The sequence below is a fragment of the Drosophila erecta genome, unplaced genomic scaffold, assembly GCF_003286155.1.
Source record: "Drosophila erecta strain 14021-0224.00,06,07 unplaced genomic scaffold, DereRS2 tig00000000-arrow-pilon, whole genome shotgun sequence".
NCBI classification, from domain to species: domain Eukaryota; kingdom Metazoa; phylum Arthropoda; class Insecta; order Diptera; family Drosophilidae; genus Drosophila; species Drosophila erecta.
In genome coordinates this window covers 4082625-4101579 of record NW_020825194.1, presented here as the reverse complement: position 1 = coordinate 4101579, position 18955 = coordinate 4082625, and the positions used below count along the sequence as shown (strand labels likewise).

At 42.5% G+C, this 18955-nt stretch overlaps 1 protein-coding gene across 1 annotated transcript; it reads right to left on the bottom strand.

Annotated features, from left to right (window-relative positions):
• Nucleotides 1-272: 272 nt before the first annotated feature.
• Nucleotides 273-1138, bottom strand: LOC26526455 (serine protease grass). Its single transcript, XM_015153894.1, has 3 exons — nt 961-1138; nt 857-902; nt 273-804 (listed from the first exon to the last, which is right to left on the bottom strand). The coding sequence occupies exons 1-3, from the start codon at nt 1136-1138 to the stop codon at nt 273-275; spliced, it is 756 nt and encodes a 251-aa protein (XP_015009380.1).
• Nucleotides 1139-18955: the final 17817 nt, after the last annotated feature.

Here is an 18955-nt window from a genome sequence, read left to right as displayed (position 1 = left end):
AGCGGCTTTTAGATAAATAGCTTTTGGCGTATTAAATAAATTAAGCTTTCATTATGTTAGATAAAATAATACAAGTTTAAAATAGTAGTCAATAGTCCAGATTAATATAAATAGTACTACTAGTTCCATTCAACGCTAATCTTACTTAAAGTTAAACCAAATTCATTTTCCACGGCAAATCATATAAATGAATGGCCAATAATAACAGTATGAACATTACACAGAAGAAGTAGTAAACTATATTTTATTAAAATTTAGAATTCATTCTCAATTTAGGCCATGATTATATGCACATCAAGTGCGATTGGTATTATCCAATCGGCGTAGGCCATCACATTGGTATAGACGTCCTTCATTGTTTCGGTATTATGATGGCTCAGAATGCCATATTGATGAACTACTTCCGAATTGTCGATTTTTTTGGTGAGTGGCGACCCAATTGCTAAGGCCTCGGGGGGTTTATTGACTTTGGATTTTTGATCTGGAAATGTCCCTGTAAAGAACTTGGAAATCCACTTGGAAAATTGTTTGAAGATGTTAACTTTGTCCTTTTTAGGCACTTCACTTTTTTTAATTTCTATCTCAAAGGTAGGAGCTTTCGGTACTTTTTCCACGTTTACAATAATGCATATCGGTTTTATATTTTTTTTGTATACAACACTTGTTGCCAATCGAACCAAAGCTATATTATGCTCATATGTTGTTGAGGTATATAGCCTATGTACGATCGCCTTCGTAGCACTGATTTCTTCATATTGATATTTACTGTACCCACGTACAAAACCCTCTCCCAAGCGAAGCAAGCTGTTGAAAAACATAGTGAATAAAATATACTTCATGTCCTATTATTACATACAGTTTAGTTTTGTTATCTATGCAACTCGCTGCGGTCAAGACAAAGCCTTAAAAGTCAGCAACATTGTTAAACAAATTTTAATAGATTTTTATTCAAATACATACGTTCGTTGATAAGCGAGCCAGTGCATGTGATATTTGAACTCGGATCAGGAAGAATTTTGACCAGCCATGGATTGGGACTAAATACAGAACCTATCCCGCAATTCTGCTCTAAATATAAAGTTGATCCTTGGTGAAACAGCAGCAGAGCAAAAATCGCGTACCAGAGTGCAGCACTCATTGTTTCAAACTGAAGTTTTCAAATGAACTGAAGCTCTTATATATTCTTATCAGCGAACATAAAATATTATTAACTCAGAGATTAAACCTCCAACCAACCATTAATAATTAAAGCTGAGTCATTATTTAAAGAGAATTTTACGTATTGTTTTTTGCAAAAAATAAAAAAAATTAATTTTAGCTTACCATATGCCCGTTTCATAGCCAGCAAAGATTGGTTATGAAACGATTTACGTCATATTTCATTCATTAAACAAATTGTTCATTAAATATTTTATTTACCATTTTTGTATTTTGAGTATTTGTCTAACGCGAGTGGAGCTATCAAGTTGATATAGGCCATAACATTGGTATAAACGTCATCATGTGTTCCTGTATCACGATAGCTCAGAATAGCTGGATATTAGTCATTAAGTATGTTTGTTGTTAATTACATTACATGGCTTATCAGCTCACACTTCTCGCAAGTACTATCACTTCTTATCGTATATAGTCCCTGAATTGTTTCTTCATGTGTTTCATACAAGAATCAAGGGCTGAACGTCAAAGGTAGCGGATCCGCAAAGAATTATGACTTTAATTTCAATTTCAGTCTGAGTCCAGCATATGTGTCGTCCCTTCGATATCCTGCCCTTTCTCCCCTACCGTTTCCCTTTCCCAGTTTCTCTGGCAAACCACCTGCCAGTAAGCATTGGCCATAATTCTAAAGTCAGTGACGGATCATAAATTTAAAACTTTTCTGCGAAACGGCAGTGGCAGAAACAACCAAAGGCAACAACAATGGTTCAAGATGGGCGACCTAAGCTGAATCCATGGGAACCATCGACGGTCAATGACGAAAGCATCAAACTCAAAAACCGATTGCCATCATATTGAAAATATTGAGTTCAACACTCGAGAAGCTCGGCAACTCAGGCTGCATTCGACTCGACTTCCAAATGCTCTGTTATATTTCAAAAAGCTATTTCATGAGTTAATAGAATCGAAGTCCAAGGATATCGTATATATATTATAAGACTATCTTTATAATCACTCTATGAGAACTACGTGGTGTTATGGAAGCAAAACGTTTGATGCATCCAAGCTTTTCCTTATTTAAAAGCTGGCTCTAGGACACAGGACCTTCAGCTGAATAGGGTATGGAAAAGAGCGTTTGTCAGCAAAAGAATAACAACGACAGGCAAAGCAACTGCAAATTACACTTGAATGGAACACAGGGCAATGGGAAAATGGGAAAATGGGAAATGTGGGGGCGGCGATGGCAAGAGGAAAAGGTAAACGACAAGAATACGATTGGAAAACGATTTTCATTTCTGCAGCTAATATGAGCGACAAATCTAAGTGAAGTGGGTCGCAAGGGGCGTGGCTACATCACACTCGCAGTCACACACACAAGCACACAAACACACACATGCAAGCATCATGCAAAGGGACAATTTCGAAATCAATATTTATGACTGCCCCAGCAGATTTATTGCAACTGGCAAAGAGGGTACGAATTTCGCCTCGTTCTAGCTGAATTCTTTTCTCTATTTTCCATTTTGGTTTTTTTTCCTGTTGCTCATTGCTACTGTTGCTTTTTGCCGAGCTCACAAAATAATAATACGCCGTGTTTGATTTTCGTATGCAATCGCATATCTATTTATTGTCTCGGTGTATTTGTGCATTGCTTCGTTTATGACACTGCAGCATTTGATGATTTATGCATTTTAAACAAAATGTCAGCAAATGGACGTATATAAAGGAGCTGGCATTTTTTTTTCCATTCGTACATTTTTCGTTCCTTCTCCGGCAAAAACGATCAAAGAAAATTCCAATTGGCAATGCATTTGGATGCTATACTGCTGCAATTGCAACTGCATTCAATTAACACACATACACGCAGTCCGCCTTTGGCGACCACGCCCCCTTCTGCTGCTGCATGAGTGCACAGAGAGAAACTACCGAAGGATTACTAATATCTTTCAATAACCCATTTCAGACCTTTAGTTTGAGTTCTTATTTATTTATCAAGTCTTAAGCTTAATGATTCGGCTGCCTTTAAAGCTTTAAGCTCATTTTTAATAAAGATTTTATGTACTTAAATTATATTACCCTACTGCAGTTAAATTTGAATAGAACGCTACAATTACACGCGGAATATATCAACTTTAGGTTCTGTGTATTTGTGTAATTCCATTTGTTGGTCTCGGGTTTTGTTGATGCTGCCAGCCAAGCACAACTTCAATTGAATTATGAATTTCAAATTTCAATTCTACTTCTTTGGCTGCAACGGCAACGGCAACGGCAACAATAACAAATGCATAAACAAACAGTAATTGCTACCTAGCCAAAGTGAGTGAAAGGCCTCAAAGCGCATTTGTTTGTACGCCCCACCGTCCGTTTGGTTCGGGTTTTGGTTTGCTATTCGACCAACAGACGTTGAAATGTAAAACATCCCACCACGTTGCCCTCCCTCTGCTAGCCTAATGTCCATCAAGGTTTTAAGCTGTTTGTCAGCCACAAACACAGAGACGGCCAGACAAACACACGGACACAGGGATTTGGTTCATAAAAAGGCCTAAACATTGCATCCATTCATTAAAGGGGAAGAGGGAAAGGGAGCAGACTCAATCCGACATCTGTCATCGGCAGACGGGAAGAGGCCCATGATCAACATAGTCGATTTCAATTAGGAGCTGAATTCTGATTCTGCCCGGTTATCGAATCATTTCTGTCTGATATTCAGGGTGGACTTAGAAATTACACTGGGAATATTAAAATGTGCCTTCCATTCATCATGCACCATCAAAATCTGTGAAAGCTTCAATCGAAAAGCACTATTTTTCATAGCATGCTTTTAGGCGCTATCAAATCGGAAATGAACTCTTGCAACACAGCGAATAAATTGATTTATTTATTTGGACTACACACTCCTCTATATTATTATATATTTTCAAATGAATTAAAATGCACTTAATTATACAGCAATGGACCACTCTAATAAACTCTTCCTCTGGCCTGATGTGTGCCAAGATTCTGATTACGCTTCTGTTTTTGTTTAATTTCGAGCATAATATTTGACGTGATTGCTACTTTCGGGTTTTGATATGTGCTGTGCAAACATAAAGACATCGAGAATCATATTAATTTGCTGGCTCCACATACATTCTGTATGAACCTAATGCGGTTGGCCCATGCCAAGGATGAGCAGGGAGCTCAGCCTCTTGGCGCTGCAGCCGGTTGGCCTGTGAACTCTGACCGGACCTAATGAGGCGCATTTAATGAGCCGCAAACACGATAAACATGCAACCGAAACGGCAACAGCGCCAGATTGATGTACGGCATCCTGCTCACAGGTAACAACCTGCACAAGTACACCCACATCACAATTTGTCTCGCGGCGCTTTTATCAACTTTCGCGAACAAGCCGCGCCCACACACACACACACACACACACATGTGGCTGGGGCGGAGGGTGGGGGAGTTGAGAGACGAGGTCCTTGCTAGGATTCGACATTTCATTAACGGGACACAGCCTGGAACAGAAAACGCCGCAGGCCTTTCCTGGTAGTTAGCGCTAACAATGTGGCTTGATGCGGCCAACTTTGAATGTAGTCGGCGGCGGGGAGGCATGAAACGAGCCCTAAGTGCCCAGAATCCAAGCTTAAAGTGCAGATGAGTGGCGTTTATTATAATATTCGAATGAATGTTATAAAGTTTCCGGCACAAAATGCAGGTAAATGCGGTTAGGGATGAATACCACTAAAAGGTTTCATATGCTGCAAGTATTAGATGTTTGATGGGCATTCAAAAATGTAATTTATGGAAATATGAGCGGATGATAAGATAGCTTCTTCAATTTCATAAATACCAAATAGAGAATAAAGTGGGTCTTATCATTTTTGTAAATTTTCCTCCTACGGAGCCCATCAACCCAAAACAAAGTTTAGATTGAAGCCGACACTTTACCTATTTGGAAGCCCTTTTGCGCAGAACTTTTAATTTTCCCACCACAATCAGCTTATGCATTTAACTATGCTCAATTAGGGAACCTAATCAGGACTCCAGAGGCCCCGTCGAGAAGGTCAAAGGCAGCTTTCAGTCCGGTCTCGAACGGACCCCAGAAGTGAGGAGTGAAAAGCGCAGCTCGGCGATGAAGTATGGCACGAATAATTGTTTTGTTGCCGACACAGCCAAATATTTATGCCTAATTGGGTGCCAATTAGGCACTGCCGGCCACCACTTTGTGTAGATCCCGGCATACCCTTCGTTTCCATTACACCCATGCCGTTTTGTTAAAACTTTTTATTTTGAGCAAAAGTTTGGCGTCCGCCACGGCAAAGACAAACGAGGGACGGAAGGCGGAAACTTAATTAAACTGTCAATTGGTTTCTAATGAATGAATGCAAAGATGAATGAGTAATGAAGCTAATTATGCCCGGCAAATACGTCAAAGTAGCCATAACCGATACACACACACGTACATTGAATTACAAGCAAATAAGAGAAGGGTGCAAATTTAGCATTTTATGTGCGGGAATTTTAATTAATTCGTGCTTAAATTGCCGGCACATGGCAGGTACCTAATTGACGGCACGGGTATACCAGCTTAACTCTTTTTACAGATCAAAGTACTGGACCGTACTAAAGTACTAATTGATAGCACGGCTCTTTAATAACTCATATTTCTGAAGGGGGCCCTTTGATTTCAGTTTCGCGTACACTGCCTTGTAACAAACTCTTTTATATGGTTATATGGTTGAAAAATACACGCATGATACAAGTATTAAGAAAACTTATTCCATGTGCATTCCCACAGAATTGCCATAGTTTTTGCCAGCAATTTTTGTGCCAACAATTGACATTTGACATCTTAATCGCAGCATGTGTAGAATTAAAAAACTTTTTTCATTTCGAAAGGCAATTCCGAGTGACGTGACTCGGCGCCAGAATGCAAATGTGCAGCAGGCGAAGGAGCAGTACGAGTTTCCTCGGCGACGTCGGCTGGAAATTAAATGAAAAGCCAGTGGCGGCTGTTGCTGCCGGAAAAGCGAGCAGGTGGTAGCAGCAGGTAAATCAGCTTGCGCCAGCATGCAAATTGATTAGCCCAGGCTCGAGCACGAACTGCAATCTGGACACCTGGCAACGGCACAACACAAACAATGGGCCAAGAATCGGCAGCAGAGGATTCGGCAGGATGCAGGATGATGCAAGAGCTGCTACTGCCCGTTGTTATCCCAATGCAATTTGCAAACAAGTGCAAGGCATTAGGCCTAAGTACAACGGCAACGGCAGAAGGATCGAAAGGAGCGACAGCGCCCGAAGGACGAGCCTATTTGACAGGACTTGGAGCAACTTAAGCCCAGTTCGATGCTTTCCTCCCGGGGAACGCATATCAATGGCCGACTACAAGTTAAACCTCTGCGAACAGGTTACACGAAAAAAAATAAAGACTTTCACAATTTCTACATAAGTTGCTACAAATCCTGTTACATTTTTGAATATAGGAGTATGCAAAAAAATTAACTTAAATTGTACAACATAAATCATCTCAACAATTACGGTTGTTTAACGTTTTACCATTACGATTCCAGTGCACAATTAAACGCAATCAAAAAAAAAAAACCTTTAAAAAGCAGGGAATATGTTCCTCGGCCAATGCTATTATTTAGTGTGTAGGCATTTCAGCAGGGCCAGTGCTTAATTACCTACAAGCCCATAGCCACGCCCATTTCACATCTACGTACACATTGGAGCAGGACACACACTCTCAAACACACACACACACACACGCACGACCACCACTCGGGCAAGATTAAAATGCCAGCTTAGTGAAGACTTTTGCATGTGAAATTAGTAGCTTAAACTGTGCAGCAGGCCTTAGTTGCTTGTGCTGCTGCTGTTTCCGCTGCAGCTTGTTGTGGCAAGGACTTTACATGCCCCCTATGTTTGTTGCTGCTGCATGCGTATGATAAAATAATTCACTCGACTGCAACTCATAAATTCTCTAAGGTAGCGCATAAATTCTCAACAAATCTCGACAAAATGCCGCAAAGCAGCCCCAAAACCTCAGACTTGGCTATGGGATTGGGATTGGACTCTCACACTTGGTGGCGCCACATACTTAGCTGTTCTGGCAGCTGGTTTTGCTGCCTGCATACATGGCCACATATTACTTTCTGCCAATTAGACGAATGGCGCCAATGGCCTTGTCTTCCCAAAACAAAATTTAATCGAAACTTGTTTGATGTTTACATGGACCAAACTCAATAAAGAACAAGGTATTTTACATATTAATGCAACAAAAAAATAAACAACAGCGAATGTAAATACATTTTAATTTGTTATACTCACTTAACAAGGTATACAATATAAATTTGATACCGCATAAAATGTAGTAAATTAATGGGGAACAATATAATTAATTATAGATTATTAAAACAACGCAAACGCTTACAATAAGGAATAATATTTACTTGGGAAAATTTAGGTAGTTCACATGGCCGCTATATTTAGTGCATAAATTTAAATACTCGTATATTTGATGCAAGGGCGAAAATTTCATAAGAACTGTAATAAGCTGGCAAATATCCAAAATTAAAAATTCAATGGTTTACGATACCTGCCCCATTATTAAAAAATCCCATAAAAACACACAGCAAGCCCGCATTTTACAGCAAAAAAATGTCCGCATAACTAACTTTGTTTAACATGATGCAGCACAATGATTTTATGCCCGCGCATAAATTGCACACAAAACTAATGTAAATCGCCGGAGATATCAAAAGCCCACATCCACGAGGCCTCAAATGGAAAAATCCGCCCACCGATGCACTTACCATATTTTATTGCCCCATGCGGCGTTCATGTCAACATTTTTGATTTTTTCACTTGATAAAATCAATGCATTTTTATGCGGACAATGGCAAAACAACAAAAAAACATCAGCTACAATAACGAATAATGGAAAAGCGCTTTCCATGTAATGTGCTCCGCGCGGTAGCAACAAGAGAAAAGCAGATCAGCGGGGCTGGAAATTTCGTGGAAAAGGGGGGCAAATTGTGGGTGGACGGCGCGCAGCGACGACGAAAAAATTACCATTTAAAAAAAATGCCGAAAAATTGTTGCTGTTGCATTTTGTACGCATCATTGGGGGCCAATGGAGTGTGCACACACTGATACAAAATGTCGGCGTGTCGTCCTCTCCATGTGTGTGCTTGTGTACGAGTGTGTGTGTGTGTGAGTAGGGCCATAAAACAAAAAGTTTGCAAAAGCTCAATTCGCATCGTCTTCGATTTGTATTTTGTTTGCGAATTGCCAATTGTTCGATTCTTGGAGGAAACGTGCCGCGGCCTCTAAGTAAATCAAAAGGTTTTTCTCCCCACAACAAGGCACACACAAAGTCTTACACACACACATACACACTCTCACGATCTAATAAACGGAAACGGAAATGCGCGCATGCAACTTTTGCTGTCTGCCAAAAGCGCGAAAGAAAAACTCGCTGCAACTTTTCTGCACCGCCAAACAAGTCACATAAATTGCGAGCATTCGCAGGCTGGGCATTTAAAACTCTTGCTATTGCAAGTACACATGGCAAAAATATCAAGTATAATATAATATAATTCCTAATAACAATCGAATGTTTTGAATGAATTTAAAGTGCATGAGTGATCTTAAATGTTACCTAATTTCTATGATATTTACTTAGCTAGTTTTCAGTGCAAAGTAGGCAGTGAATAACCATTTCTGCTCAGTGAACCCTCTTAGAATAGCAAATTCCCTGCGAAAACGAAGGCTGAAAGGGCAGCAGTATTGATTAAGTCGCAGCAATGGCAATCCCCTAAGATTCTAATTTATATCAGCGGAAAACTTATTTCCTATTTCAGCGCGCGCGCCTCTGAAAATGTCGTACGTGATTCAATTATAAAATGCGGTCTCTCAAATCGTTGCAAAATTTATGTATTTCATTTTATTTTCCCACATCGGACTTACCGAGGCCTGCCACTGCTGTCTGCCGCTGTGTTAGTGCGGGTGCTATGTGTTAGGGTGTCTATGTGTGTGTGTGTGTGGCGGGCACATGTGGCTCCATTTTAATGGACCTGCCTCGTAAAGTGCCACAAAAAGTGTCACAAATTTATGCGCGCCCATTCATAAATGGCCGCAAAACGTTCAACAAATGTGCCTCAGGCGACAGGAGCAAAGGAGGCCTATATAAAGAGAAAGAGATAGATAATGAGGTGCACCCATACACTTTGAAACAAATCGTCAATTTAGTTGAGTAACAGTAGCTATAATATCTTTTCTTATGAATATGTTTTAGATCAGATCGGGGCTTGTATTAGGAATTTCTTAGACTTTCTGGCATGAGCAGAATAAATGAAAACTTTTCCCCTGTGCACTCTTGGCCCGAGCTCGTCTCATCTGAAGTGCACCTGCCTCAAATTGGCAAATTAATTATGCAGCATTCGATTGGATCTCGAAGGAAAGCCGCTTGTGGCATGGGCATTGTTTTAGGCCAACTGCATTGGCGGCTAATTGAGCAATTGGGCGCCGCGGTGGCGCAGCTAAGATGCCTATCAATTTGGGCCCTAAATTGCTGATTAACCTCAGAGTCCCGATGATAATGCCTTGCGGTTGATGGCACACTCTCAGGGGAGGTCCTTCGCTGATCTGCAGGATATGATGGCGTGTTTTTATGGAAACGTTAGACTGGCGCAAGAAGTGACAGGCGGTTCGCATTTCCCTGACATTTGTTTGTACTGCCATCAGTCACGCTGGCACAAAAGTCATAAATCGCGATGCGTGGATTATGCAATTTTCATGTTTGCATTCGCCGGGAGAAAAACTACCGAGTCCAAAAGGATGTGGCACGCTCTGCCTCTGACAACAATGCGTTCTTTAGTTAGAAGAAGCTCTGCTGCTCCAACAGGAGCAATAAAATTACACAAAAAAAATTGAGGAATGCTAAATGCATTTCTGGGTAGTGGAAATAAGGATGCGTATGCGCTTTTGACAACAAACGGGAGCTGCCACAATGGCAAGGAATATGGCAACAGGAAGCGCTTCAGCCAAAAAGGAAGCTTAACCAGCAAGGATGCGAAGCAGCAGCAGCAGCAGCAGCAGCGGCAACGGAAGCCATCAAACAATGACGCGAAAATGCAATTCCATGTGCGAATCTGCCACAAGATGTCAGGCGAAACAGACACAAAGCATTATGGTTAATGGTAAAAAATACACAAGCCGAGCGGCACGCCAAAAAACCATCTCCTGGTGGTTTACATAAATATGAAATATTACAAGGATAGGAATGCTGCTGTTTATAAGAATGTACGTCAATCTATTGAAATTTATTTTAAGCAATGCTTAAAGGCAAGCGTTCTAATATGTAGTCTGGGAAATATCTGGCTAGATAAATATAAATAAAGTATCCAAGTTGATTTTGTGAGCTTTGTAACACGAGCTTCGTGCTGCTGCGCTCATCCAGCCAAAATTAATAAGTTACCAAGGTGCAACTGACAAAATCCACAAAAGCCACTTGATAACTCGCCGACTCCGGCTCCATCTGCCACCCAAATGCAGCGTAAAGCCAACAAAAAGTCTTATTAAAAACCCCAGGCTTTCCCCCGAGCAGACAAAAACACCCGCATACACACACACCTACTCGTTCCGAACTCATCCGTGGAAAATTGCTAATCATAATGAACGCACCGTCAAAAGCTTTTGGCCGTGTGATCCCCCGACGGGGTTGCGTTTCGAGTAAAGGAGTATACGAGTATACGAGTATAGGAGTATATCCAAAGGGGGTTGGGAAAACCAGCAGCGCATTTTCAACGCAAATCAAGCGCTGAAAAGTGCACAGCCAAAGTTCCAGATGAAAAGCGAATGGCGGCGGGGTTATTGCGGGCGCTTTTCCCGGTGGGGTGGAAAATCAAATTTCAGTGCTCAGTGTTCAGTGCAAGCAAAGAGGTTGCCTCGCAGGCGACGACCGGCCAACCAACTGCCATGTGTGAAAATTTTTAATACATCAACTCAAAGGCGGGTCGCAACGCAACGCAACCCGACAGACAGCCCCATCCTTCTGCGCCACTTACCGTGGCATGGCCGCACCAAAAGTTGGCCCCCAGCAAGCACACCAAAATGAAATGCATAAATAAAGCTCATGCGGAGTCTGGTCAGGACACGGATAGTGTCTCGGCGCTACACTCGCGAAAAAGAGTGCCTAAAGTCGAATTTTAGCGAAAATGCGCACAATTCAAAGTTCAGGAGTAGCTAGAAGTGACCACTAAAGTGATAACCTTTTAATGTGATAACCATTGAACTGCAAGTTGCTATTATCGTTCCATCTCAAATGCGTCTCTTGGTTCATGCAACTCATTCGAAATTTTCTTAGTGCACGACGAGCTCTCACCACTTTTTCGGCAGCGTCAAAGGCTGGCGCTGCCACATAATCATGGCCGTGAAAGCCCAGGCTTCACTGTGGGAGACGGCAGCCCGGTAGTTCCGGGGATCACAGGTTACGGGGCTCCATGGCTACGGGTTCTCTGTGTGCACTCGCCAAATAGACATGCGAAACTCAAAGGCAACAACGAGTGCAGCAACCAAAACAATTTAAATATAAATAATTCGGTTACTCGTGTTCATGCTCATTGTGCGGCCTCTTCCTGTTGCTGCTGTCATTATTGTTGTTGCTGCCGCTGCTGCTGCTGCTGCTGCTGCAACTGCTGCAGACTCATGCATTATAAAGTGTCTGGGGCAATCATTTGATGCCCGGCCATGTCAGTGAGTTTTTGGCCAGACTGGCAGTGGTCGCGCTTCGGACTACTTGCTTCTGCTTTCCGGCCACACAACTAAATAATTTAGTTGCACAAAGGCAGGGATTGGGGCCAAAAACCAGATGCTGCTGACCAGCTGCGGCTGACCATTCGACCGACTGACCGCCCACCCGTCGGCCATTCGGCGCAGGCAGCAGTCTCATGCAAATGTTAAAAACAAAACGTTAATAAGCACACAGAGGGCTGAACTCAACCGAGCTGAATTCTCAGTAAATGAAACCAGTGAACAAACAAAAAACGCGGATTTCGCTTTTGTTCGACAAATAATGGAATGCAGCCGGTGAAATTGCTGTTGAAAATACTTGAATTAAAACTTAGGCCTGCAGGGCATAACATGCCTTAAGTTTCATTTAAAAAATAGTTGATCTTTTTTAAAGTTTTTATTGTTTGAATGGTACGGAATATTTTGAAAATGTTATGTGATTACCTAGCTATCAATGGCACTCCTATTCAGTGGGCTGGGCTCATTAGGAACGGCTCATTGTAAATAGTAATTGCAATTCAATCGAATCGCCTAGGGCAAGTTCCCTTGGTATCTAGTTACATACTTGTATGTTTAAGGCCTGGAAGTGTCCTTTCAGCAGCAACCTCAATCTCTTGCTTGAGAAAGTATCAAAGGCTCTTCGATTGACTAATTTGCTGCTCCTTCTCCATTTTGGGTGGAGACAGAGCCTGTGACAGCTAATTGAAATTTAATTTGATCTCATCGGCGTGAGTAAATGCCATGCCATTTTTGTTTATTATTAATTTGCATTTTGATTGAAATTCTGACACTGTCAATGGACTGACAGCTCCGCTCGACATGTGAAATAAACAAAATTACATTCGCCATCTCCTTGAGATGCCAGAAACCGACAAATGATGGACGCTCCGGGCGATTTGGTTCACCATTATCATTTGCCAAGCCCTTTTTAAATAAAAATATTTTGCCAAGAGCTGATAGCTGATAGCTGATAGCTGATTGTCGGCTGTTGTCATTGGCATTGTTGCTTGCGCCCCGAATATCAAGAGCCGTAAATTGTTTGCAATAATTGATTAATGAAGGCGTGGTTACCCCCAAACTGCTGTCCGATCTTCCTTATCATTGGCAGTCGACTCTTGCCACTGACAGGGGGAAAACTTTTGCCATTTAGTTTGGTTGGCAGCAGCCTTCGCGTATATAATTAACATGGCAGCCAAGTGGAAACTGCGAGGCGGGAAAACTGGAAAACTTCGAGGCCCCCAAAATCGCCGCAGGCGCATTGCGTTTTGTGTTGTGCCGCGCTGAGCTAATTTAAATTAATTGAATATGCTTTGATAGCATTTCAATTAACTTTTGTGCCGGCACACGGCCTTGTGCCACATTTTCCCCTATTTCTCATTCACCCATTTCATTTTCCCTTTTTTTCTGCATGAATTTCAATGCATTTCAAGTGAGCCTGGCCCGTATCTATTCGTGGGTCTACGACTGCCTCTCAGCCATTTCAGCCATGCAATATAAATGAGACGCGCTCCGTCATGACATGTCCAAACCATTTGGAGCCCCAACCCTTTTGGCCCCTGGTCATCATCCGTCGCTCCAGTGCGGCATTTTGCATAATAAGTGGTCGCACATGGAGAAAACATCACCTGAAATCAATGCAAAGCGAATGGGCTTACAAAATTCTACAAAATATTCAAAATAGTGACGACAAGCAGACAAAAATGCTTTCCTTCATTAGTGTCTCTTTTAATTTAAGTGCACCATTAGGAACTTAACATAATTTATTTTCTGTGTGCAGGGAACAGCCGCCGTAGACATTCGCTACTCAGCTCATTCCATTTGGCGAGCCAACTAAATCACCAGAAATCAGTTATAAATTCGTTGGCCTGGCTCTGGTCCCGAGCACTGCTTTCCAGTGCTGGTCCTCGCACTCGGATGCGGTGTGCTGCAGGACATTAGATTTACAGATACATTTGCATTATTCCCTTAACCAGAAGGCTTGGCGCCGATAACGTTGCGACTGCCAACAGTTCTTGATCTGTGAGTGTGTGCGCCCTTTAATTATTCAAGTAAGACAACATTCTGGCCAGGACTGCAAATACATCAGGTTTCGGGGCGATGTCGAAACTAATAACAATTCACCCTTCAAACAAATGATATTATTAAAATACTTGTATGAAATGATTATAATAGTATCACCGGATAGCTTTGTTTTATATGTCGGGCTGCGGTGGTCACTAATTTTAGAAGAAATTGGATTCTCTGAGGAAAAGCCACTCTTATTAGCCACTCTTTAAATTGAAAGCGTTAACAACCTACATAATTACACATAAAGCGCACATCAAACAGCAATTAAGGGGCATTACAAATAATAATGCGTCCGCAGGAAATCAACGCACGAGTCATCTGCCGCAAGTGCTGATGGATATGGAAAAAGCCAATTTGATTGATAGCACCAGGGACCAAGACGAGCAGCAGATTTACCTAGTGGCTGCTGGTGTTTTGTTGCTGATGTTGGCCACTCTGTCAAGTGCCAATTAAACTAAAGCAAGACAGCAACAGGAGGACGCAGGACATCCAGCGTTTGGGGGGCCGATAAAAATGCCAGATACTTTTTTCACGACTTGCGGGCGAACAAGTTTTTTGCCGCCACTTTTTCCCGAACTAATGACACACGGCCTGGCCGTGACCGCGTTGACGTTGATAGGCCACAACAATTTTCATTGGACAGCCATTTACAATAAACGTCAGCAGAGGCCTAGCTAGACGCAAAAAATCGAGAGTCTGTCACCCCGCCGATGCTTAGAATACCCTATCTTAGCAATAATTATATGCCTGGCTAGTCGTTTTCATAACGAAGTATTTCTCTAGGGAAGTGGAGGAGCTGTTATGCTCTTAAATATATTTTCAGCTGCAATATTAGTATTTAATTGTAAGGTTCCAGAACTTCATGCTACCCCTTGGCAGGGCATAAAAAGTCGCCGTAGTTTAGGGCCAAAATCAAACAGCCATTGAGTGGCGGGACAGATCTGTCTGTGCCGTTTGATAAGCGCTAATGAATGGTTTTCTTATACGCTCCATTGGGCCGGAGCCGTAGTTGAAGCCGATGCCGTGACTCCGCGGCTCCGTGGCTCCGTGGCCGTGGTGAGGAAAATCCGGGAAGGGTGGCGGTTAAAAGCCCGATGAAGTGGGGCGATGGTTCGCCTGGGGAGGTGGGTTGGGGAAATCGCTGGACACGGCCACTTGTCGCGGTTTTGGGCAATTTAAGCGGCGGTTGCCGTTGTCATTGTCACGACGTCGAATGCGGTTGCCACTGACGCAAATGTTTGGCTTTGAGGCAATTAACGAGGCCAGAAAACGAGGGGTGAAGAAGGGAAAAAAGCACAGCAGGGAAACAAAAGTGAGGCGGTTCGATGCATTTTCTTTCATTTTTATTTCCTTTTTTTTGAAATTTTTTTTGCAGCTCTATTTTCCGGCTTGTAATAAAATGGCAAACGTATGCCGGGGCAATCAATAAACCCCTCAGTCGCCCCCCAAAAAGCATGCTGTGGGTTTTTTAAGAGCTCAACGCAAAAAACCACAACGTTGCAAGGACATGCTGCAAAGGGAGCGGCAGTGAAGGCCGGGCGACCGACCAACAAGCGACTTAATACTGGCCAACTTGATGAAGATACAAGACAGATGGATAACGGCAGGTGAGCCGGGCATACAAATAAGACAATTTTTCCTCCATTCTCCTTTCGCCTTTCTGCGAGAGATTGGGGGCAACTACTGGCAGCAGGACTGCAAAAGGACAAAACTTTTAAACAAGATTCGGCACTCGATACAGACACACAGACATGCACTCACTCTCTCACAATGGCCAAACAGACTCGGACTCAGCCTCTTTTATGCTTGGCCGTAGTCCAATACAAATCGTTACCAATTTTCAGCCGGATTGGGGGCGGGCGCAGCGAGCGGGGGCGTGGTCGGTGGCAGGCCATAAGCAATGGTCAACTATATGGACAAACAGGAGGCGCACACCTTTCATTTATTGTTCGTGTCCGCTCTTCTCTGCTCCTCTCGCTCTGTTCCTTTCTGAGCTGGTGGCGTATACGTAACGTGGGGCATGTTCATATGGAAGCGCGTACACGGCGAGAAATTCGTGCAAGAATATATTAGCATATGATCAGCTAAGTAAATTATAAATTGCATTGTACAACAAATATAAATGTATATATATTTCGGATTAAGCAAACAGCAACCATGAAATAAAAATCGAGAAAGTTGTGTAATAAAATATTTTTCTCAGTGCGTGGTTCCCAATTGCAGGTGGCCGTGGTGGTGCTGCTGGCAGAGTGGTTCAGTTGGTGGTGCATCGGCTTTATGTTGTGTATATGTCTGGCCGAGGTCTTTACGTTGGCTTGATTGGATTTGCCGATGCAAATGAAGAATCCAATTTTTAAAGTTTGTTTTTCGTTATCGTTACGTTTCTTGTTAGTGGTGGAAAGCCTCCGACCGGTGTCTCCGCTCTTTTCCTTTCCGCTTTTCCGGTTTCTCATGCAGCTCACGACACACGTTCTTGGACACTCTGCTACTCTTAACTGCCGGACATTTTTTATGCTCGTCGACCACGTTTGTTTTATACGTTTCGGGATAACAATTTCTTTTTTTTTTTTGCCATTTTATACTGCTTTTCGTCTCGTCTTGTTGGCCACATCAGCGCACAGGACTCTCGGACACAGGACACAAAGCGTCAGGAGGAACAGCCAACAATAACCAGGGACAATTCAAACAAACCGACAAGGGAGGCACCAAAAATTTGTTTGCTGCACAGGCATAAAGGAAAAAAAACAGGAATATAAAAACACTGGGGAATAGGGAATGAAAATTTGAAAAAGAAAAGTTTTTGCTTTCTGGTTTGGCACGCCATTTGTTTGTGTCCCGATGCCTTGTGCCTTGCCACAAAATCGAATTTTCACTTTTAAACAATTGACGTTACCACATACGGATACACCTGCATGTGTGCCACTGGCATCGTTTTTTATTTCTCTTTTTTTGCGTTCGTTTATTTTACTTTTCTCATTTCATGCCTTTCAATTTGTTGTTTACTCTTTGTTTTTGCCATGGTCAGCTTAATTCAGCTCTGCCAAGTGCCTCTCATCGCTGCCATTGGCTTTTGTGTGCAGTTTATTTGGCAAATAAATTTACCAACTATTTGGCTAAACTGGCGAGGCGGGGATTTCAGGAATCGCTTTCTGTTTTGGAGGGGCGTAAAAAACCGCGCTGGCTGCTCTGCAAATCGAGAGCTAAAAGTTGTATTTTAATTATCGGCGGTGGACAAATTGTGTTTGCATTAAAAACACAACACGATACGTGTCAAATGGAGTTGGGCGCCGCGTTATAAGCACATCCGATCATCTGTAATAATCAATTAAGCCACAGGCGTTGCCAAAATGCGTATGCTAGCCGAATTTAACGAAAACATGACAGTTGCAATTTGTTTATTCGCAATTATTAGTATTAACAATGCATCGATGATTGATGCAAAATTAGCGCTGCGCAAACATTAACGGCACGCAGCCATGGCAACGCGATATTCGAGTACGCTAAACAGCAATTAGGGCGAATGAAATTTGATAGCTCAATAGTTGGCAGTCGAGCTTATTAAATAATTAAGCACCGATTGCCGGCAATTTATCACAAATGAGTTGTACACCAAACTGGCCAAAAAAAAGAAGGCCACTCTGCCCTGCAACCAACCCATCATCCCAGCATATAAATCTCTGGAAATACGATAGCCTGACAGGCAGCTACAATTACATCCGACAATCGCCTGAGTATCGATAAATTAATCAACATCCAGGAGTGTTTGCTCCAGCTACCAGCTACCAGCTGCCATTAAATCGCCCGATGCTATTTTAAGAAGCATTTCGAACTTCTTTCCTGAACAGCACGGTCTGCTATTAATGTTTTACTGGCCAATGGCATGGTCAGCGGCACTGAAAATTAGCCCAAAACGCATATGCCATAAATCCTGAACCCGGCTGAGAGCCAGACAACCGCTCAAACTATGAAACGAAACTTTATTGACCCACAAATAACGTGCAGATAATTACAAAAACAAAGGCAACTGCCCCCAGGAAAACAAATGTGTCCGTTGTGGGGGATGGAAAAAATAGAGAAAATGTACAGGAAATACCGCACAAAAGAACTCGACTGCGATGTATCCCCTAATTTTAAGTATAAGCATTCAGTTGAAGGCAGCTCAGAGTTTAAGATAATGTATTTTATTAGGTACTTTACCATTCCTTCTAAGGAGTAAGGGTTTGTATATTTAAAGCTCTATTTTTGTGTGCTTCGTTAGCAACATCTTTGCAATCTGCATGTGCCAAGGATCCCAAGATGCAGAGATATTAGAGCTGAGTGACTTGAGCTTATAGCCAGACAGACCAGAGTACAGGGTGTGGAAAAAAGCAAAATACCATGGCAAAGTGGAAAAACTACTTACAAGTATGTTAACATGCGCAATTGTTGCCGTTGTCCAGCTCCAGACCTCCGGGCAAACTCGAGCCAAGGAGGAGATGGAGGAGGAGGAGCAGCAGAAGCAGAAGCAGCAACAATGCCACGGAAATCTTTTCTTTTCCGGCCACAGTTTTCCCGCACCACCACTGCGCCACTGTGGGTTTTTCCCAAAGATGCTCAAGTTTATTTGTTGTGGTCATGGCAGAAAGTAATCCAAAAGATAAAATACAATAAAATAAAGGGCCAAGGCGGTGAGTTATGTCCGAACTTGTTGTTGGCCTGCATTGAGCAGTGGGCAGGTCGGATAGACAATACAATACCTTAAAGCAACCCATGTGTTGTCGTCCGTCGAGCGAGTGTGCATAATTTATATGGCGAGCTTCACATGTTTTTGGCTAAATTATTTCCCTGCCTCCAAAGCACGTGCTGCTCCACGGGCCCCACGGCCCCACGGCCCCACGGCCTTCGGGTCAACCGTTTGGGCCATAAATTTAGACGCCTGCCCTGCGACACGCTCTATGACATTATTGAACTT